The sequence below is a fragment of the Thamnophis elegans genome, chromosome 11 (assembly GCF_009769535.1).
Source record: "Thamnophis elegans isolate rThaEle1 chromosome 11, rThaEle1.pri, whole genome shotgun sequence".
NCBI lineage: Eukaryota > Metazoa > Chordata > Lepidosauria > Squamata > Colubridae > Thamnophis > Thamnophis elegans.
The window spans coordinates 71,082,070-71,104,557 of record NC_045551.1 but is presented as its reverse complement, the minus strand read 5'-3'; the positions used below and the strand labels follow the sequence as shown (position 1 = coordinate 71,104,557).

Genomic DNA, 22,488 nt, shown 5'->3' with positions numbered 1-22,488 from the left:
AATTTCATGTGTATGTGTGCAAAATATACATGCCAATAGTGAAATTATATATTTTGACAGGAAGGAAAAGAACATCCTTTTGTGGAATTAAACTTTCTGTGATACATACTTACAGGTTCCCCATTTTTATAATTTGGGTTCTGCATGGATTGTTAATAAGTTAACTTTTAGGGCACTTCTAGACAGCCAGGGTTTCCCCTCTACACCTCCACCCCGCTGATTCCATTTTGAAATCTGTCTGACATTGATCAGATAAAGTGCTCCTGACATTGATCTCTGCTGATTGACCATTTCCAACAGGAGGATGTGACCCCCATGGGCATCTTCGCATGTTGGGAGTCGACAGAGAACCAGGACAGAGACATTTGCATGTTCGTTCTTTTGCCAATAGCTGAGCACGCAGTTGTGTCATACAAGTCAGCTTTGTGGCTTCTTGTCTTTTCAAACTCATCTCCAACATGCCTCATTTCCCCCTCCTGACAAATGTTCACAAATAAATTCACTTGAACAATTCTGCTGCTTCTTTTTAAGTTGACATCTTGTCCTTTTTGAGCAGAAAAACTTCTATTTTCCTTTTAATTTGAATAGAGTGCAACTAAAGGAGGCCGTTCTGTATTCTTAGCATTCCTTCGGCTCCTTCAGTTTCTGCTTAGCTTCATCAGCTCCAAAGTGTTTCCCTTTCACCACGTTACTCCTGTTGCCTTGTTTGGTTTTCCCTGCTGGGTCTGCAATTTAACATTTGTTTTCCTGGACCTCCCACCCTCAGGTCCTTGTCCCCTGGCTTCTTCTGACTTGGAATTTGACTTCAATGTCCATTTCTTTGAAGTCCAAGAAAACCAAAGTCCAGCACTGGGTCATCACTCCCCCCCACCCTTTGCTCCATGAAGCCGGTTGAGTTTTCCAAACAAATCACTGTGCAAGGCTGGAAGAATAAATATGGGCAGAATCTGACCTGAGAAATGGACTGTTGTTAAGAGCCGTTTGCCGACATTTGCTCTGCTGTCAACAAAGGGGAAAGGAGAAGACTTTGGAATTATTTAGTTGAATTTCTGGTCGTTGTTTTATTTGTGATACTTCCCAGGATATTTTTTCTCTCTTTCTCCTTTCAGTTAGTTTGATATAGTCATTATTATCATAAAAGTTCTTAAAGTTGTGTTGAACCATACATCAGATATTTGGAAATGTGGGTCTATCGTGCAGGGTCCGTTGTTTAAAAACTGATTCTGTCAACCCTACTTTAAAGTCCCATTGAAAATACACCTTCGCTTCCCACGTAGAAGAAGCCTGTTTAGATCAACGCAGAGAGAAAATGGGCTCTTCTCTTTCTGACAACCAAAGCAATTGTGTGGTGTGTTTTTTTCAAAGTCCCATGGGCTGCAGAGTGCCAAAGGCACTGACAGAAGAGGTTGATGGAGAGTGAAGGCCGGTTTTGGAAGCCCTGGGAAGCCAACTAGGATGTTCCACACCAGCTGCTAGGAGACTCTGTCCAAAGGCCGAAGAAAACCAGGAGGGGCCCTGACAGCCATGCCTCTGCCTCTGCCTCTGAGTTGGCGGGAAAGGAGGGCTGCTTTTATCGGGATGTGAGCAGGACCACGGATGGCAGCGGGGGGAGGAGAGCCCCCATTTATATGCACAGATGACAGAATCCCTGAGTTGGAAGGTCCCCAAGTGCCGCTGCCTGCGTACTGCAGGACTCTGCTACAATTTTATGCTATAAAGCTAAGAAATCAGCCTTTTTTAATGGAAACATTTATTTGTTCAAAAATACATCTTCATGGTCTTAATAACATGGAAAAGGAAGCAATGTACATTTCTTCCATGCATAGAGTTTTTTTAAAAAAATCCTGGGTCTGTAAAATTGCCCTGTTTTGTCGTCACATTCATCTTCCACTTAGAGCTGTTTCCCAGACAATAAAATATTCCATATTCCCACGATGGAAGTTCCGATGGAAAGGCACAGTTTAACCTCCCAGTTTTCTATTAATTCTTATTCCTCCAGTTTTTCAAAAGAGCCAAGGTGGCGCAGTGGTTAAATGCAGCACTGCAGGCTACTGCTAGATCAGCAGGTCAGCGGTTCAAATCTCACCGGCTCAGGGTTGACTCAGCCTTCCATCCTTCCGAGGTGGGTAAAATGAGGACCCAGATTGTTGGGGGCGATATGCTGACTCTCTGTAAACCGCTTAGAGAGGGCTGAAAGCCCTATGAAGCGGTATATAAGTCTAACTGCTAAGTCTACTGCTATTATGCCAATCATCCAAAGGAAAGATGTGATGTTTTTTCCTGTTGGTTCCTGAGAATGTTTTTATTCACCTAAAAAGAGTCCCCTGAAATCTTTCAAAACAAGCCGTTTCCGCAGCCTTCGGAGTCCCATTCCCACCCGCCATCCCCGCAGGCCCCGTCCCGGCTGCATCATTTACACGTCGTGGTGGTCGTTATCCTGGAAGAGGATCTGGGCGTAGACGGTGGTGGTGGGCGCAGCGCCTTTGGCCTCCTGGTGAGGCTTCAGCAGCTCCAGCTCAGCGTAGGTCAGGTTCTCCTCTCGGCCCTTCAGCTGCAAAAGAAAAGGGCCGCCTGAATCCACCGTCCGAGGAGGCACCGGCTGCCCTTCAACGTGGCCCAGGGGGGCAAGAAGGAAACAAGGCCAGACCAGAAGAACGTAAGCCCAAAATGCCCCCCACCCACCCACCCACCGAACAGGCTTTCTCCACCACAAGTGGAACCAGCTACTAAAACACGGGAATGGAAGGCTGGGTGTGTGCAGGGGAGGGAAGGGTTTCCCCCTTTGCTCCTGGGAGTCTCTCCTTGCAGTCCGAAGCGCTTGGCGCAGGGGGGGGGGGCACCGGCTGCCTCTACGGGAAAGAGGCCCCGAGTGGAAGAAACGGCCCCAGAAGGCGCCCAGGCAGCCTCTGAAGTCCAGCTCTGGGGCCTGGAGCCGGTTAGCCAATTTAGCCCTTCGCCCTGGGAGGCATTTCTGCTTCCCATCAAATAAAGCCGGCCTTTAGTTATAATTCTCATTCAAATTCCGGCCGAACCGTGATGGATTCTGAAATGGCCCTGCGACACCCAGCTCATGTAAATTTTAGAGCTAAGATTTATGAAATTACATCGTCCAGGTGTATTATTATGTTATCTGGAAATTGCATTGTTTTCTTGGGTAGATTATATCTTTATTCCTCCTTTATTCTATTAAGTTTGGATATGAAAAATAACCCTCGATTCCTCCAATACGGGTCACTGGGCAGCCCTGGCTGATGTGTTACTTTCATACATTTTTATGATGTTCCTATAGTAAACATAATTTAATAAAGCCAAAACACACTAAATAAATAATTGCATCTAGAAAAGCAATAAAAGCAAATAAAATTAGTACTTTCATAAGTGGAAAAGGTACTTCAATTACTGCTACAAGCAACGGCACACCATAAAATGTGTAGAATAATTTCCCTTATGCATATTTCCAGTATGTAATAATTTGATTGAAAATATGAAGAAAGACACAGGAGGTTCAGAATCGTTGTGCACATACAGTTCTCAACTACGTATAATAACCGAACGTAGAAGATACGGGATTTTCCAAAGGCCGTTAACCAAGGAGAAGTCTCAGGCTGGGCCCCGTCCCGCTTCCTGGGCTACCATGGACAAGTTCAAACAGCTTAAAAAGGAGCTACGCATATCAACCGTAAGGAAATCCTACATGCCTCCTGCGTGCTCCTAAGCCCGCAACACTGAACGTCTCCGGTTGCAAGGCATTCCGCCTATTCAGCTAAAACAAAATAGTTTTGGCCCAAGATAATATTGCTGACTTAACTCAAGGCACTGGGGGAGTGAAGAATTTAAGAAGAAAAGTCTTAAAATAAGACAGCAATACAGTAAAAAGTAAACATCATGGACACCGCTGTCAAATAGCGCCATGATTGACAACCGATGCTGTCGCTGTGCTTGCTTCCCCCCCTGGCATTACAAAGCACATCTGCAGCTGGAAAGACCCCATCTAGGGATGCAAAGAAGCACAGCTGAACTCATATCTCCAGCCCTTCCTCTTCCTCTCATTACACTTCGCACTAGCAACAGCCACCAAGACCTTTTGGTATTTTGCAGTAGGGTTATTAATGAAAATCTGCATATTAAAGTATGGACAGGAATGAAAAGGAGAGACAGAAGGGAAGCTAAGAGGTATCATCGCTCCCCCAGGCGGCCTTTGGGCTTCGGGCACCAGGAACCGCTCCCGCCGCTTCCAAGGCAGGTCAGCACCCGGAAGGACAAGTTTTAGGCCACTGGGTGAGGTCACCGAATGGAGTTCTCACGAGGGCCTCTAGGGAAGTTCATGGAGGAACAAGAGTTCAATCCTTTCTTTCCACAATAGTCCCAAACATGATTTAATAGAATTGAAAGAGAAGGATCTCTATTGGTTGGACTTTCTTTCTTTCTTTCTTTCTTTCTTTTCTCCTTTTATCTCTTTTTTCTTTCTCCCTTTATCTTTTTCTTTCCCTTTCTTTTTCTTTCTTTCTTTTTCTCCTTCTTTCCTTCCTTCCCTTCCATCTAACCTCTCTATAATTTCATTTTGGAGATGGCTTTTTTACCTTACATTCTGACAGAAAAATACATTTTGAAAGATCCTCATGACTGCAGTCCCCATTCTCTTAAACAATCAAATGATGACCTCAATTTTGTAATTTCTCAGTGTCTCTAATTGATAATAACAGAAAGTTGGGGGCCGGGCTGCTGCATTTCAGCTGGAATTCAGGGAGAGAAACTGCAATTTTATATTATGCAAAACAAGACTATCCCAAAGAATTCTTGAGAATAAAAGTTCATCTATGAAGGAGTAACCTTCACTGGTACAATGAAGGGATGGAAGGTCTTGTGCTGATTCTCTCTCCGAGAGTCCCAAGGAGGGGTTCACTTGGGAACCACCCTCTGGAGCTCAACAGGTGGGAGCCATTTTTCCATCTCTCCTCTCGAGAATTTGCTCCTGGAAAACTCACTGCAACAATGGAAAGAAATGGGATCCTTCCTTTCCCATGAGGACACACGCAGCCCCTCTCCCGCTAGAAGAGCCACAGGACCGGCCGGGAGACGAGGGAAACTTCCCAAGGTTTCCCAGGGAAAGGGAGGCAGAAGCTTCGGGGAAGTTCTTAACACCACAAGGAGGGCCCAGGAGGGCCCCACAGCAGCAGCAGCAGAGGGGGGGGGGGCGAGTCGTGACCAGGGGCCACGTGTGTACAAGCAATTGCTTTCTGAATGCTCGGAGCAACACTGATCACAAAAAGTGGAGAACCTTGACATCACCAAAATTATAGAAACCAAGAAAAAAGACCTATAAATAAGAAATTTTAAATATTTAAAACTTATGGTAACATACGTTTAAAAGGAGCCCGAAGCACAAAAGGAGTCCAATAGGAATCTGTATGTCCCAAGTGGACGGGGGCATTTTGTCTCCATGGTGAAACCCTCCCAGACGCACCAGTGGCTGGAGAGGAACCCTATCAGGTCAGCCGACAAGGCAGCCTCTAGATCGGAGATCTTAGTTTGCCCTAATGAGTGTGAGCATACTTGGAGTAAAACGGGCCTTTGGTCGTGGTGAAAGGGCAAAAGGGTCGATTGGTGCAGTCTTTCGTGTTGCATGGATACACCGGGACTAAGGAGCTGGTAAACTAGTCTACTCTTCCCTTCTCTTACGGAAAAATCATTTTTCCTGCAGCTCTGAAAAGGGGGGAAGTCTCCCCCACTTAGCCAGAAGTCACTTGATCCCTTCAGGAGACTAGCTCAGTGGTTGGGATGGCTATTAGATCTCCGATGGCTGCTAAGCTTCTCTGCCTGGGTAAGGAAATACCCAAGGACCGACCTCTGAAAGGATGACCCAGTGGGTGACAGGTTGCCTTCTTTTATTGAAAGAGCCACTCGTGCCCTTTGCATCCACCCAACAGGATGCTATGAAAATGAAAGTGATGTTGATGATGCTGGTATACGAGAAAGCAATAAAATGTGCACAGTGCATGGCCTTAAACTTTTTAGAAGAAAAATGGATGAACAAGGAGCAATTCAGTTCTGCAGAAGCTTCCGCGGACACCAAGAGAGTCAAAGAAAGGATGCCTAGTATGCAGACACCCCCTCGACCCTCCCGAGAGGAAAGAAAGAAGAAAGGAAAGGGAAAGGAGGGGAAGGGAAGGAAGGATAAGAGGGAACCACATTCACACATTAGATAAGCAACAGAAAGTAAGGACAAATCTCTGCAGTGCTACTCACCAAGGTGACCTTCCTTTGTGGTTTCAGGAGTTTAGGCTTTGAGAAGGCCTGGGATGTTGGTGCTGTAAAAATAAGGAGAGATCATTTGCCTCTTGCTGCAATAGGGATACAGGTAAGAGTGAAATGCACAAAAACGGACACCTGCCACTCATTCAGCCCCCCCCCCCCTGCAGCTGCCAGAGTGCCCCTCCATGTGCCTTCTGCACCTCCCAAGGTGCCTCTGGATCTCATGGGCTTCCTTGGCAGCCCAGGGCCTGTTTTCTCCAGCCGTGGCTGTGGCTTTGGTGTCTTCTGGGGAAGGTAAATTCAACTGGGCGAAATGGAAGGGCTGCATCCCAAACAGCTGCTGGTCGTCCGTTCAGGGCAATTTGGAAGTCATAGATAAATGAGGAATAAAAGTTCTGGGAGATGGAAAAGAGAACAGGGCAGCCCAGAAGAATGCAGCCCCTTAAACTCCAATGAGAGAATACAATGTAAGCGTTGGAAGGGACCTCGGGAGGCCATCCAGCCCAACCTCCTGCCAAGGCAGGATTCCTCTTTGCCAGCATGCATGGCAAATGCCCAAGGGGCCAGCGCAGGAGGGAGCCTCCCTTTGGGAAACCCCGTCAGTCCCCCAGGGTCAAAGGGACCTCACGGATACCTTTGGCAGGAACTGCTGGGGGTGCCTCGGCCGCCTTCACCCCTTTCCTCCGGGTGGGGGGGGGCCCTGGAGACCCGGCTGCCTTGCTGGGACTTCCTGCCTCCTGCAAGCTGGAAGGTGAGAGGGAGGGAGGGAGAGAGGGAGGGAGGGAGGGGGTGGTGAGTGCCAGGAGGACTGATGATGTTCAGGTTCTCTTCTATTTGCTGTCTTACCAATTCATTTGATCTACTTAATTCATTTATTTATTTATGCCTCCAAGCAAATAAAATGGAGAGCATATGTTTGCAAGGGGGAGAGTAATCAAAATCGTTATAACTGGGATAAGAAAAACATAGCCTGGAAGAGGATAATCAGCATAAGAATAATCCGCATTCCCTCCAACCCTCTGGAGCGATTTTCCAGCCTTTCCCCCACAGACAGGAGGAGGTTGGTCCTGCTAGGGATCCACAGAGCACAAGGAGCCTCCTCAACCACCAGGCCTGACCTGAGGGAGGCCAAATGATGATTCGTCCTCACCAAACATAATAAAGGAGGGGAAACTGTGCCGCGTGCCCAGGAGAGCCCATTCAGGCCACTGTTGGCACGTCAACAAGGGCAAATAGCAACAACCATGTTCAGTTATGAAGACTCGCCCTCCCACTAAGTTTTTGTTTTTTAATGTTGTACACTGCCTGGAGTAACGGTATCTGAGTTGGGTGGCTATATAAATTTGTTTAATAACAAATGAATATTTCAACAATGAGGACATTGAAGAGCCTAAGGAAATGGGTTAAACGGGGACACAGGTGGCCCTTGTTCCACAACAATGGATGGCTGTCATTCCTCCTGCATGGATTTTATGGCATTGATTAAAAGACACTCAAAATAATTTCCAAGACTTAAAATATATTTTTCTCCAGCTGGGAGGACAACTAAAGTCAATGACAGTTTTGTAGGAAAATTAAAGGTGGTAGCTCTCAAAAACAAGCTGCTTCCCTACCTCTTCTGAGGAGATTTCACCAAGCTACGTTTCCCTGCGAAAAGAATACAGAAATAAGAAAAACTGAAATTAAGAAACATGTTGCTGTGTGTAGTAATTTTCACTTGCATGTGATTTCTGGAGGAGTGATGATCACTTTGTTTTCTTTCGTTCGTTTAAAACATGGAAGGACAGCATCTAAATTTTCTATGCAGAACTTAGGAAGCTCTCTGTTTATACACAATTTTGTATATTACAAACAATTTATCAAATTTAGATACCATCCATCTCACTATCTGAGCCACGGTGATGCAGTGGTTAGAGTGCAGTACTGCAGGCTACTTCTGCTGACTGCTGGCTGACTGCAATTTGGCAGTTCAAATCTCAGCCTTCCGAGGTGGGTAAAATGAGGAGCTAGATTGTTGGGGGCAACTTGCTGACTCTGTAAACTTCTCATAGAGGGCTGTAAAAGCACTGTGAAGCGGTTTATAAGTCTAAGTGCTATTGCTAGTGCTAAGTGACTCTGGATAGTTTACAAAGGTCAGTTTGAAATAAGCAAAGTCAAAGATCTCTTGATCATTTAATATTAGATACAATATTTTGAGAGTAATCAAAGAGAAATTTACAGAACATTTAAAGATAGAAATTGAATAAACAAATAAACTAAAATGCAGAACTAGTAAATTCAGTGGCAATAAATTACAGATGAATTACAGAAATCTTTTATCTTGACAATGGACTCACCGCTGGCTCGTTTCTTGTTGCTCAAGATCTGGCAGAGGATGACCAGAGTGAAAAGGAGGATACTCAGGATCCCTGCCGAGCACATCAGGACCGCATAGGCAGAGGGGTCTGGAGAGGCCAGGAGAGGAAAGGCGAGTCAGCTGGGAGACCTCCACCCACTCCATCCCAAAAGGTGTGGAGGTTCAGTGGTGGGGCCCATGTCTACTCCCAAGTGCCCAGGGCTGGGTCACTCTCGGCCCACCCCAATTTCTGCGGTGGCTTATGCAAAATGTGGAGCCAGATGACCAATTCAATGGTCTGTATCTTTCCATACATGCATAATCCGTTAATATTTTACATTGCTGATTTTTAACGGGTCCTGATCTTTGATTGCAAAAAATGTTACTCTATTTATCTGACTTCGTCTGGTTGGTTTCTTTTGTTTACCCGTCAATTCCAGGGAAAAATAATTCTCTGATCCAAATGCTGCAGGTAAATCAGTGTATTAAGCTGAGATCAGAATGAGGAAAGTCGTAATCTCTTGATATAAGCTGCAGTTTTTACAGTTTTGTAATTTATTGGAGGTGAAGATTCTTGTGTCTTTGTGTCTGTATTGTAGCTTTGATCTCTCTCTTCTGAAAGTCCACTTAGTCCATTTAACTTTTTTTTAAAAATCTCTTTATATTTAAACATTTTAAAGATGTGTTCCCTTACCAATACCTTGTCTTTTTATTTTTAAACTTTTAAAAGTAAATGTGTTTCACTTTATCAGTTGATTTTTTTCATTTTTTCTTGTCTCACAAAAATACTGGTTTTGCTTTTTAGACAAGCAGTTTTCATATCCACGTTATCTTTAATGGCCTTTTGGGGTGTTAATGGCCAGAGAAGGCCCAGAGGAAAAGGATCTTTTCCAAACTGAGTGATACAACATCTGAATTTCCTGGAAGTAACCTATAATCTTCCTGATAAGAAGTTTTGTTTTTAATTAATCAGAGGGCTACGCTAAATATACAATTGCGGTAATTGAAACCAGCTAGAATAATTATTATAAATAATAAATTCCCAAATTTCATTACATCTGATACTATTTTTAAATATTGATTACTATGCTCCAACTAAGGGCAAACCAGAAGTTTTACATAGGGTGATGCTGAAAAGTTTCTTCTTCACACAAATGTAGCTATGGATCATTTTCTCAATAAATAAAGAAGTACAATATTTTTAACTAATTTGTTTAATTGTTTTCCCTTTACCGAGTTTTAGAAGGTGTGGAGAACAGATGTTTTATTTCATATTTATGCAGAAATATTGAAAATTCAAAAAGGTTCACAACTTTTAAAGAGCCCTATAGATATTATAGGGACACGGTGGCTGAACTTGTCGATCAGAAAGGTCGGCAGTTCAGTGGTTTGAATCCCTAGCGCCTCATAACTGTGTGAGCTCCCGTTACTCGTCCCAGCTTCTGTCAACCAAGCAGTTCGAAAGCACATAAAAAATGCAAGTAGAAAAATAGGAGCCACCTTTGGTGGGAAGAGAACAGCGTTCCGTGAGCCTTTGGCGTTTAGTCATGCCGGCCACATGACCATGGAGACGTCTTCGGACAGTGCTGGCTCTTCGGCTTTGAAACGGAGATGAGCAGCGCCCCCTAGAGTCGGGAATGACTAGCACATATGTGCAAGGGGAACCTTTACCTTTTACCTTTATAGATATTATACCCGCCTTTTAAGAATGAATCATGAAATTATGACATGATTTTAATCCAAGTTTTGAATCCTTTGCATGACCAATCAAATACTGTTCCAAGTAAACAATGAAATGTACTTCAAGCTTATTTACAGACATTTGTTGACTACAGTAACACTTTTCTAGATATATACAGACACACTATAAAATCAACATAAAATTAAAAAAAACTGACAAAGAGAAAAGGACAGGGAAGCATGGTCCCCCTGGCTCAATTTTTTCACCTCTCAAACATTTACCTGCTATACACAAACACTATTTACACTCACGCTGGTAATGGGAGAGGCAAAAAACTGACAGGGGTCCAACTGGAAACGTAATGGCTAAAAGCATCCTTGTCAAAGACCTCCAGGCACACAAAGTGTTGCCTTCGTCCCACTAGCAATTCACACATTCAGCTAAATTTTGGGACAAGCATCTTGGTGTTTTAAATTAAAGCTCCATAAAACCAGGTTCTACTAGATCTGTGAAGAAAAACAAAGGAGGAAAATTATACTTAACCTTTAAAAAATGCCCAAGCATTGTGTTTTTCCTCATCCAAAAAACGGGATGGAAACACTGAAAAAGAAAGAAGGAAGTCATCACCTGCGCGAAATAGTTTTGCATCTAAAAATAAATCTAATATCGACTTTCACTTAATTAGGAAAATCTTTAGAGATTATAATTCTACATGTAAACATCTGCCACATTTTAAGTCTGTTTCTCATGTAACACAAGGTTTTAAAACATTACATTATTTTTGGCTGATCTTAAGGTTAAAGATAGATCGCTTCTCTTGCTAATTCCTCTTATTTTGGCTGATAATTCAATTTGGCTGTTTTTGTCACTTTCTGGTTTGACTTGTATAAATAACCATTAATTCCAATTTAATGACACGTGTAGAAACAATAGTGGATGTTTTTTCTTCTTTTTCCAACATTTTGTAAATTCTCCTGCAATTTTATATTTTGTAAAGTTTTATTTCATTTCATTTCATTCATTTGGCTTGTATGCCGCCCTATTCCCTGAAGACTCAGGGCGGCTAACAATAAAAAGGGAAGGGGGTACAAAGATAAAAATAGAAAACAGCAATTTAAAATTCTACAACAGTCGTAACCTCGGATGGGGCTGGATAGTTCAACAGCCCCCCCAGGCCTGCCAGAACAGCCAGGTCTTCGTGGCTTTGCGGAAGGCCGGGAGGGTAGTGAGGGTCCGGATCTCCACGGGGAGATCGTTCCAGAGGGCCGGAGCAGCCACAGAGAAGGACCTCCCCCGAGGAGTCGCCAGCCGACATTGGCCGGCAGATGGGATCCGGAGGAGGCCTAGTCTGTGGGATCTAATGGGTCTTTGGGAGGTGACTGGCAGGAGGCGGACTCTCAGGTAACCAGGTCCGATACCATGCAGGGCTTTAAAAGTAACGGCTAGCACCTTGAAGCGAGTCCGGAGACCAATGGGCAGCCATTGGTCCATTTGTTTTTTCTTTCCTTTGTCCCCTCTAATTCTTTTCTTTTTTCAATTTTTCAATTCTTTTACCTTAAAAGGATGTCATAATAGAACCTGAAATGTTTCCAAAAATATTAAAGAGCATCACCGAAAAGAACGATTGAAAATAATCAAGGAGACTAATCAACTAATCAAGAAACTAATTAAGAAACTAATGAAGGAGGGAAGCAACCTACTACTAAGGAGAAATTTTCTGACAAGTGAGAACAATTAAGGAGTGGAATAGCTTCCCTCCAGAAGTCGTGGGTGCTCAAACTCTGGAGGTTTTCAAGAAGAGACTGGACAGCCATTTGTCCAGAATGGCATAGCGTCTCCCGCTTGAGCAGGGGGGTGGACTAGAAGACCTCCAAGGTCCCTTCCAACTCTATTATTCTGTTTAAACCTGTTTAAAGGGGTTTAAGGGATATGGAATAGATTTGATATGGGGGCAGGGTATTTTCATGAACACTGTTTGAAACTGATTTCAAGAACTGGAAAAATACATTCAGCATACTACAAATTTTACCTCCTTTTAAAAATCCCAAACACTACTGCAGATCCCAAGTTGCTAATTCCTGCTGCTAATTAACTGAGTCCTGGGCAGGCCTGCAAAAGGAGGGGGGTGGATTCTCCCCCAGAAGTCTGCCAAATTCCTGAAAGATAAGCAGGCAGGTAAATGGGAACAGCGACCCAGGGACACCAAGAAAGGACACCTGTCTTGTCATAGACCATCCCCAGGGTCAGCTGGGGTCATCCATCAGCAAGAGAGAAAGAAAGTAATAATATGCCACATTAAAATCCGTGACATGAAATTGCACAGAAGTTACAGCTCTGCCACATGCGGCCATGGGCTTTTTTTAGAAAAATGACCACTTTAGAGTAGAGCCGAGAACCCACCAGCGATCGACAGCGCTGGAGAAAGTCAGCTGGTGGCTGAACAGGGCTTAGGGAAGAGAGAGGAAGGTGACCACATATATCATTTCAGTTGTGAAGCATGTAATTTTCCTCCTCCCCGTTCTTATAATTGCTTCCACCCTCCTGAAATTAATGGGGAAAAACATTAGTCATTTCTAAAAAAACAAACACTTCATAGTTTTGCATTTTAAGTCCTCTTAAGTCACGTCTAGAGGAGTAAAATGCAACGTCCACCAGACGCTTCCTTGCCTGTCCTTCACTGAGGATCTTATGCGTCTGACCACAAAGGCCAGCTCATTCACACGGCTTCACACCACACACCTCCTCCCCCGTTCCTATCAGACCTTGACAGACAACGAAGCAGGAGTGAAAAGACACAGAATTTTTATTGAAACACAACTATTAGGGAAGTTCAGATATGTATGCACCTATTTTTCTTTTATATTTGTGAGATTTCACAAATTCTTTAATTTTTATTTATTTTTTGGCCAGATGTGGGTTGTGGTAAGCACATATCCAATTTGTATGTATTTTTCTGGCTCACAATGAATATGAGTACATATATGAATGTATCTTATCTTTTTTTTAAAAAAAATAACATTGAGTCTACAACTGCAATTCATCTTTTCTCTCTCCATTTGTTAAAAGTATTGTTTGTGTGTAAAGATAGTCAATCATTTTGCACAACCATCTGCTTGTTCTCCTTTCTGTTTAAAACCTCTGGAGAAAATGAAGGTAGATGCTAACCATTCCCGTCAGCCAAGACAGGAAACATGGTTTGTGGCTTGGCAACCCAAAGAGACAATATGTCCATGGGACTCAGCACAGACAAAGTGGCCGCATCACTCTTGTATAGTTTTGTAGGAAGTTATCACCCAGCCCTCTCCCAGAAAAATGAAATATCCTAGGAAATATTGAAAAGGCAGAATATTATGTTTCTCTGGATGTGAAAAGGAAGAAACATGTTTCAAAAAGACAAAGTAACTCTCCCTGCAGCTTCCTGCCCCTCCCCTTTTGTCAATGAGCCTTTAAAGCCCCAGCCAGTCCCTTTACATAATAAAGAGTTCTCCCCTTCAGCTCCAGGGGGATGGAATCAAGGCATGCTAGTATAAGCCTTTTACCCAACTGACCACATGGCATCTGAGAATTCAACCACACCTGGACTCAGCCTAGAGAGTTGCCCCTGCATGGCCCCATGGGAGTCTGACAACCAATCAGAATACATTTCTTACACAGGAACAGGAAACAGAGAGGCGGGGCCGAACAGATGATAAAAAGCCCTGCAAGCCCCTCCCTCGACCCTTCTTCTTCTTCTTCACCCAACACCTGGAAGCATCTGGGGATCCCCTCTTCCCCCAGGACCTCAAGCCACGCGGTCCTGTCCACCATTAAAACCATCTTTCCAGGCAGCCTCTGTGTCTCCAGTGTCTTTTTTCCCCCCACTTGGAGCCGAACCCAGAAGGACGCTTCCCTTCCAAGAGTTCATCTTCATTGATTGGTCAGTTGACCCGGTCTACCCTCCCTTTGCAAACATGTGGGTGTCAACGCAGGTCCCAAAGGATTGGGCCTCCCTCTGGGGCTCTGCTGCCACCCCCTTGCCTGGTTCAAGGCCTCTGCAGAGAAAGGTTTCAAGGTTTCATGAATTTGTATGCCGCCCAGTCCCGAAGGACTTCGAGAAAGCCCAAAGGTTGATTACACAAGTCCTTCACGCAACCAATGTTTGTGCCATAAAGAGGAAAACCACCATCACACAATGAGGGGGAAAAGATGAGGTGGATTCAGAAATGGCAGAATAGGAGCCCAGAGGGCCCTTACAACCGGAAGAAAGTTGGCGCTTCTACTTGGTGGGCCAGAGGGAAGCCTTTGGCTGTGGAGAAGTGGCCGCCCGGATGTCCTCTGGGGGAACCTTTGTCACAAACAAGGGCCTCCCGAAAGAGGCGGCTCTGGGGAACAGAAGCAAGGGGGGGGGGGGTTCAAAATGAAAACGGAAGGACACGGAGGAGTATAAGGCCCACCCGGACTTTTTGTAAGATGGGAGGACGTACGGAAGCCATAAACAACAAACAAACAAGAGTTTCCTCATCAACCGTTTGACATCCGCAGGGAACCCATAAGAATGGGGAGGCAGCAAGGCAGAGTTTGAAGTTGTAACAATGCGACCTATTCAGCTTCGCCAGCTAAAAGTTAGGAACTCCTAGAAATGCTACTTGTGAACGTAAAAAGTGAAAATGAAAGTCTGGCCTGGTCTTCAACTTACAACAGTTCGTTGTAAAAAGGTACTTATGAGTCCTTTGCAGCAGAACCAATGATGATCCTGTTGGGATCAAAATCCAGGCGCCCGGCAACTGGTTTGTCCTTGGGACCCAAGGAGGCTGCAGAGTTACGTCATCCCCTTTTGTGACCTTTTGACAAGCAAAAAAATGGGGAAGTTGGATTCACTTAACAACTCTGTTACTAACTTATCAACGACCGAGCCAGGAGGCCCCTGGGGAAACTGAGGCCTTCAGGAGGCCTGTGGAGGGTCCCCTCCGTCACCCGGGTCACGGCTGTGCCAAAGGTGCTTTTTAAGCAGCCACTAGACTCTCTTTGCTTTCCCTTCTTTCGTTTCTCATGGAGAAGCCGGCCGTCTTCAAAGAAAAACGTTCGGCTGCCTCTTGAAAAAGCCCCTTTGGGGTCACCCTGCAGACTAGACCCCCCCGTCTGGGGAGGGAAAAGGAGAAAAAGGCACCTCAGAAGAACGGCCAACTGAGCGGAAAGCCTGAGAGAAAATACAAGGTGGCTCCAAACTCCCAGCACCCACACAGAAGACCACGTGTGGAAGTCTCAAGCGCGGCTCAAGGAGGAGGAGGATGTTTCCCCTTCAACTGTTTCCCCTTCTGTGGAAGGAGGACGCTGGCCAAGCGCTCCCTTCCGCCCTCCCCCCCACTCAAGTGAGGTTCACGGCCCTGCCTGAGACGAGGCTGCCTGTTCGTTTCCAAGAGAGAGAGGGGGGGGGGGGGGGAGAGACCATCCAGGCATTTTTCCTTCGGCTGTCCCTGAGCCAAGCGAGGCTAGAACTCCCAGCAGATGTTCCACTTCCAGCCGCTGCTGCAGCTGCACTTGGGTCTCCCGGGTCCAATTCTGCCTGGCAAGCAAGGCTGGGCTGCTCCCTCCCTCCCTGGGTGGGTGGGCTCATCTTCCTGCTTGGGAGGAGAAGTGAACTTTCCCTGGGATTCTCAGGAGGAGCCCGAGAAAGGCAGAACCGCCTCCACGTGACGTGGCCAGAGGTTGGCCTGGAGTCTCTTTCCGCCAGAACAGCCCGAATTGCAGACTGTGGTCAGCTCGGATTGTGAGGACAGAGCAGCTCCTTCTCTGGAAGCGCTGAGAACAGAAGACCCATCTTCCACAGCCGGGATTTCCTGCCGCTGAAGGAGACCCCCCTCCCCTGGTCCTTCAGACCCACGAGGGCATCATTTGGGTCACCATGGGGTCTGCTCATTACGCCCTTCTTTCCGATGCCCCTGGACTCCCGGGGCCAGACTCGGAGAGGGGAACCCGGCCCTGAGGCCACACGCCCCTCTCCAGCTAACAGGCCGCCCCGTCCCTGCATGGAGGACCTGGGTGGCCTGAGCCAGTCCGGGCGGAGGAGGGATGCTGGCATCTGCAGTTCTGCCAGGGAGCCGGGTTTCCCCCTGGTCTTTCAAATGCTTTGCTATGGGAAAAGGAGGTTTCACGTGGCTGGGACTGGCTGGCTGGCTGCGCTGCCTATTTTTACAGGCAAGTAGCCACGAGGAACAGGCCCACGTTGAGCTTGGATTGCTGGTCTTGCAGAGGCTGCGGAGAAGTTCAGGTGTGGCTTGAAAAGGCAGAAAGTGTCATCCTGTGGCTCTCCTTAGAGTTTGCTCTCCACACATGCAGGAGGTTCTCTTTCTTTCTTTCCCTTCCTTCCTTCCCTTCCTTCTGTAATAGGAAGCGATTCCGTTTTTCTTTGTGATCACCCCGCTAAACCAGAAATCAAGTTTCAAAAATCAACGTATCCCTTCATGGGCTTTCTTTTTTTTAAAAAAAAAAAAGCATTTCTTACTGATGCTTTTGCAATCCTCTCCTCTAAAAAAGAAAGAAAGGAAAACTTGGTAGATTGATAGCAATCAGCTGCTCGCGACCAGACCTACTTTTGTAGCCCTGGGATGAAAAACTAGGAAATCAGGGTTTGTTCTGAGTTCCCATGATTTCTCATAGCCAGAACACTCAAAACGTTTTGTTTTGTTCCACACAGAACAGGAAGCCTCCTGTGTGTTCTGGGCTCTTTTTCTCCTAATGCAGATTTTTTTACCCCGAGCATAAAAGAAAACGTACCTTCCATTTAATGCGAGTTCCTATTGCAACAACAATCCACTTGCTCCGTTATTTGTTCTGTTATGGTGACCTTTGTAGTTCTACGTTTCACTCATGCCAAGACCCCCCCCCCTCCTTTCACCCAGCCTGCCAGAAGAGGGGTGCCCACAATTCCAACCAATAGTAAAATTAAAAGCTCCCTGCCCAAAGCACAGTATTATGCCTCAAATAATAACTTCTCCCCTCAACCCAGCCTTTGATTGGTAACATCCTGCTTGTGCAAAGAATGTTTGCATGGACACACACACACACACACACACACACACACACTTACCTTCTGCTATGCAAAGACATAGGAAGAGATTATGGATTTATGGAAGTTGCTTTTATGTAAACATACAGTAAGAGGAGGATCTTGGGATATGTGCATTTGTGGCAAATAAAGACATCAATATGGTTGAAAGATATCATGGGAAGGGGCTTTTTCCCTTGACAAAGAGGTTCATTCATTCATTCACTCCAAGTATCTCAATATACTTAAGGCCCAAGTCAACCCACCGTTACTAATAAGAGATCCTACAAAAGATAAGCTTCTACCTTCTTTGGCCTTCTGTTTTGAAATAATGGACGGTAACCGTCTTCCACCAATGGGGTCAAAGGCCTTCCGGACGAATGCTTGACTCTCTCTGGGGTAGAACAGCCGGGCAACCATCCTACGGAGACTGCAAAGCAACCCCCCCCCCCCCCGGTGTCATTTTCTCACCTTGGACTTCGGTCGAGGCGCTTCCGTTGGACCAGGAAGTCCACCTGTTCCTTTGCCTGCCGATCTCCTGCACTTTGCAAATATAGTGTCCTTGTTCGGCTTGTTGGATGTTCAGGATCAAAAATGCGTACATCGCCCTGTGTTTCTCCTCAAGGAGCCGAAGCCTTCGCTTGTAGAAGCGGCTTGTGTAGTTTCCATAGTACTGGATGACCCCAAATTTGGTCATTTTGATCATCAGGTATTCCTGGGCAGAGGGGAGAGCAAAAACCCACCGGACAGCCAAAAGGTTTTCCCTTCGCCTTTTCTGAGAAACGTGGCAGAATAAAGTGACATTATCTCCAATGAGATGCTGGGTCCTGGGCCCCGGGGAGACGGTCACATTCAGAGCTTCACAAATATCTGCAAAGCCAAAAACAAAGAGGAGCTTCTCAGCAGTGCAACACCGAATGACCCTTTTCAGGTCTCAACCCCCAGGTAACAAAAGTATAGCTCTTTTTTTAAAAGATGGGTTTTTAAATAATATGGGTTATCAGAGGAAAACTGACTCAATTCATTTTATTTTGCTTATTACAGACGTGTTTATCCCCAAACCTTTGTATTTTTCCCCTAAGGTATCACGTTGAACCTTCTTGGCCTTTTAAAAATCCTTCCCCTGTATTTACGCCTAGGTATTTTTTTTACTCTCTCTCAGTGGGGTGTCCAGCCTTGAGGACTTTAAGCCAGGTGGGCTTCAACTCCCCAAGTCATTCACTTGTTGGCAACTGAGGATTCTGCGCTCCTTTAAGCTCTTTTAAGCACCACTCAAGGACGGCCACAAGGAGACATTTGATGTTTGGTTAAAAACAAGATATAGATGATAACAATTGCTTGGTCTACTTGGGTGTAGTGGTTAAGGTGCCGACCTAGAAAGCAGGGCGCTGTGAGTTCTAGTTCTAGTCTTGCCTTAGGCACAAATGTCACTGAGGCCACTTTGGGCCCCTCATCTGCTCTCGGCCCCACCCAGCCTGACAGGGTGGCCATTGTGGGGAGGGGGGAAATAGGAGGGAGAAGGATTATTAGATATGTTTGCCCCCTTAAGTTACTTACAAAGTAATAAAGGTGGGGTAGAAACCAAATGAACAAACCAAGTTATGGATAACTATTGCCAGGCCTAAGCAGTTTCGGAATGGCCACAGCAGGCACACTGGATGCGCAAACGGGCCCATTAACTGCTGCAGCTGCAGGCAGAGAAGCCAAAGGCCTGTCTAGGAACAGCAGCCCCCGCCCCCCGCCCCAGCAAGGACGAGACCTGACACTAAAGGCCAGAACTGCCGCCTCCCCCCCCCCCCCGTGCCACCCAGCAGCTCCAAGTGAACCAGTCAAGTTGCAACCCCCATCACCCCCATCTAGAGCTCAGGGCAGCTGATCGATTAACTAGTTCCAATTTTCCATACTGGCCAAAATCCTGGCTACCTCATGGACCCCCGTCAACCAGCAGGCCCCCATGGGCCAGAATTGCAGGATTTAGAGGAAGCTGGCTCATTTCATGCATTTCTCTTTCTTCAGCAGGCAGAGCAACTGCAGCCACCAATCCTGGGGGGCCTCCAGGGATGCAGAGCAGATTCCCCCAGGCCCCAAAGCCCAGTCCAGATGTAGAGCTGCCCTCCCCCCCCACACACACACACAAGCCACCAGCCTCCCTCTTGCGCCTGTTACCCCTCTTCTCTTCTGCCCCCCTTCTCTCCCCCTGGCCCCCAAGCCCAGAGGAAAGCTCTGCTGGCCCCCCCTCTGCCCCAGAGACCCTCCCCCTGTTTCCCAACCCTCCCCTCCCCCCCCTTGCCTCGGTTCCCCATTAAAAGGAGGGGAGGGCTGGACCTGGGAGGAGGAGGAGGAGGGGGCACAACCCCTCCCCCGTCTCCTGTCTCCTGTTTAACAGCCCAGCACCTTCGCCTCCAACCGGCCGCCGGGCCTTCGCTTCCTGGGCTTGGAAAGTTCCGTGGCTCCCTGGCCGGCAGCGTCCCCGGGCCCTTGGCAGCAGCGCTCGGGAGCCCGCGAGGCCCTTTTCCGTGGCGCCTCGGAGCTTTTCCCCGGAGGACCATTCGGCACCGGGGCTTGAAGGCGCTCGCCCATTTCTTCCCATTCGGAGGCTGCGAGCGACGCTCCCCGGACGTCCCCCAAGCCTTTGCCTCCAGAGGCGCCTCCAAGAGGGGCTCTTCCCGGGCAGCCGCTCCAGGCTCAGCCGCGCCGCCCTTCTCCTCCGGAGGGCCCGGGGGGTCTTTGGGGCCCCGGCAGAAGGCTCTCTCCTTCCCCAAAGCGCCTCCGGGGCGGCGGGCGGAGGCCAGCGCTGCTCCCCGGGGAAGAGCTCCGAGAGCCGGACCCCCGGCCCTCTCCGGCGGGGCGCTGCCAGGACGGCCGCGGGGCTCCCGCGCCCTCCGCCCCGCCGCTCCGCTCCCGCTTACCTGCCCAGGGCGCGCCGGCCAGCAGCGCCAGCAGCGCCAGCAGCGGCATCGCCGACGGGCGGGCGGCTGCCGGGTTCCCGACCGTCTCTCGCCACGAAGCGGCCTCCCTGCCCGGCCGCGCCGCCCCCGACAGCCTCGCCGGAGGACCCCGCCGGCCCGGCTGCGCCCACCGCCGCCGCGCTCTCGGGGAAGGCGGGCCGGGCGGCTGCGGGGGCCGGGCGGAGGGAGGGCAAAGCCGGCAGACGCCGCCTTCCGAGCCTCCCCCGCGCCGGCCGGCCGGCGGGCGGCATCCCGCGTCCCGCCGCACAAGCCGAGCGAGGCTCCGCCAAGGGCGGCCGAAGGTGGCAGCCGCGGCCGCCGGCTGTCCTGGCGGGGCAAGGCGGGGCTCGGGGGCTCTTTTGGGCAGGCGGATTGGCTGGCCGGGAGCCAGGGATGCGCCGCTCCCTCCACGCCGGGGATGCGGCGGCCGCTGCCAGGGGCGGCTCCGGCGACCAGATTGGGCCCCTCCGCTCCGCTCCAATGGGGGGGGGGGAGGTGGGGGTGGCGGAGAGCGGCGGTCAAAGCTCTGCCCTCCCGCTGCGGCTGCCCTGATTTTGGCCCTGTGGGGATTCCGAAGCCCCGTCAGCTCTGGGCGCCTCTGCCCTCCTTGGCTGAGCCTCTGGTGGCTTCTGAGAGGGGAAGGCCGCCCTCCCTCTGCGGTCCCCCTCGAAAGCCTCCGGGGCGGGAAGGGGCGGTTCCAGGGCAGCCAAAGCCGAGGCCCAGGTGGCCCCCGCCCAGGTGCGGCTCCAGGGCCCTTGGAAAAGAGAGGAGCAGCCAAGGGGCGCTCCCAGGCCCAGGGCATTGCCCAAGCAGTTCCAGGAGAGCCTCCCTGTGTGCCCGGAGGCAGAAAGCTCCCCTGTTGCTCTGGGCTGCCCTGGGTCCTGGTCTGAAGCGGCCCAGAATCGGACCCCCGGTTCCTTACACGTGATGGAGGCGGTGAATCTTGGTCACCGCTGCCCACCTGGCTTTCGTGGCACCCACTGCAGATGCTCCAACTTCTCTTGCCTTTCATAATTTCCTAGGATGCAATTTCCTTCACAGACAAAACAGAACCCTAATTGTCTATTTCCACCGTTTCTTTGTCCCTTGTTAGCATTTTACCTTCCTGACTGTGCAGATGGTATATTAATTGCTTTGTCCGTTTGCTTTGAGCATATCTGACTGAGTTCACCTGAGTTTTTGCTCTGTACTCTTCCTATCTTCCTTCAAGTCTTGTTTCTATTTCCTGAATCTGCCTTTCAGAGCTTCATCCGATTCTTCTACCCGTCCAGAGTTTATCAAATATAGTGCCAGTTTTATTTCAACTGTGCCAAACAAATGCTTCTGTTCAAAGCCATCGCAATGCTTTTAGCTGAGCTAATATTTATATTGGGGAAGGCAGTATGAATGCTTACCTTTTGGAGATTTTGGAGTCTGCATTTTTCTTACAAAATACAAAGTTGGACTGAATGGCCCGCATAAATCTGTCTGAACAATATCACATGCGGAAGGAAAAGAGTATTTCCTAGAAAACATACAGTATGTGATTGTTAAAGCGTTGATTGGAACCAGAGGTATCAAATTCCATTCTGGTTGATTTGGGGCCAGTGTCTCTCAGCACAATTTATTTCACCAGTTGGCTAAGGAATAAAATATGGGGAGACCCACATGGACCCAGCTTGAGCTGTCAGAGAAGAGATGCTATTAGTAAAGAAGGACCTGGTTTTCTGTGTGTCTAAAGAGGGCTGTCGGTGAGCGTTGCACAGTTTTTGGTTGTGCTCAGAGGCTTCTGCTTAGCACGCCTGATATATCATTGATTGATATTATTATCACATCACCACTTGCCTCATACATATGCTGATGACAAGGGCTGGGAAGCTTCACTGCTTTCTTAAAAATCTGGAGCATGCTTTACAATCAATTACTTAATGCTACTTCAGGGTAGGAAAGCACCGTAGAGAGGAGGAATGGGAGTAAAAATAGTAGTCGGAGAGTTTGTTTCAGCAACTGCAGAACACACATGTGTTTCTCATCATGGCTCTGTTTTGGACTGGGCTGTTTCCAGCATTCAGTGAAATCTGGCAGGAGGGCCCATTAACTCCATGCTTAAATGACTGACTCACCAAATTATGCAGGATGCCATTAGATGTGGGAGATGCTTTTCTCAGGCTAGCTAGGCCAAATCCATCTGGAAGAGAGGAGGAAGCCCAGGGGGAGGAGTTTGGATCACCCAGCCTGCTTTTGAAGAAAGAGCCACACATGAAAGCAG

At 47.9% G+C, this 22,488-nt stretch overlaps 1 protein-coding gene across 2 annotated transcripts; it reads right to left on the bottom strand.

The window, feature by feature from the left end:
* Positions 1-2,182: 2,182 nt before the first annotated feature.
* Positions 2,183-20,411, bottom strand: VSTM4 (V-set and transmembrane domain containing 4). 2 transcript variants are annotated; one of them, XM_032226149.1, is made up of 8 exons: positions 20,202-20,411; positions 17,764-18,162; positions 10,812-10,868; positions 8,589-8,696; positions 7,866-7,899; positions 6,887-6,996; positions 6,247-6,308; positions 2,183-2,551 (listed from the first exon to the last, which is right to left on the bottom strand). In XM_032226149.1, the coding sequence occupies exons 1-8, from the start codon at positions 20,248-20,250 to the stop codon at positions 2,414-2,416; spliced, it is 957 nt and encodes a 318-aa protein (XP_032082040.1). In that variant the 5' UTR covers positions 20,251-20,411; the 3' UTR covers positions 2,183-2,413. The 2 variants fall into 2 exon arrangements, with proteins under 2 accessions (XP_032082040.1, XP_032082041.1); XM_032226150.1 differs by lacking the exons at positions 2,183-2,551; positions 6,247-6,308 and adding an exon at positions 6,334-6,647.
* Between the last annotated feature and the right edge of the window lie 2,077 nt (positions 20,412-22,488).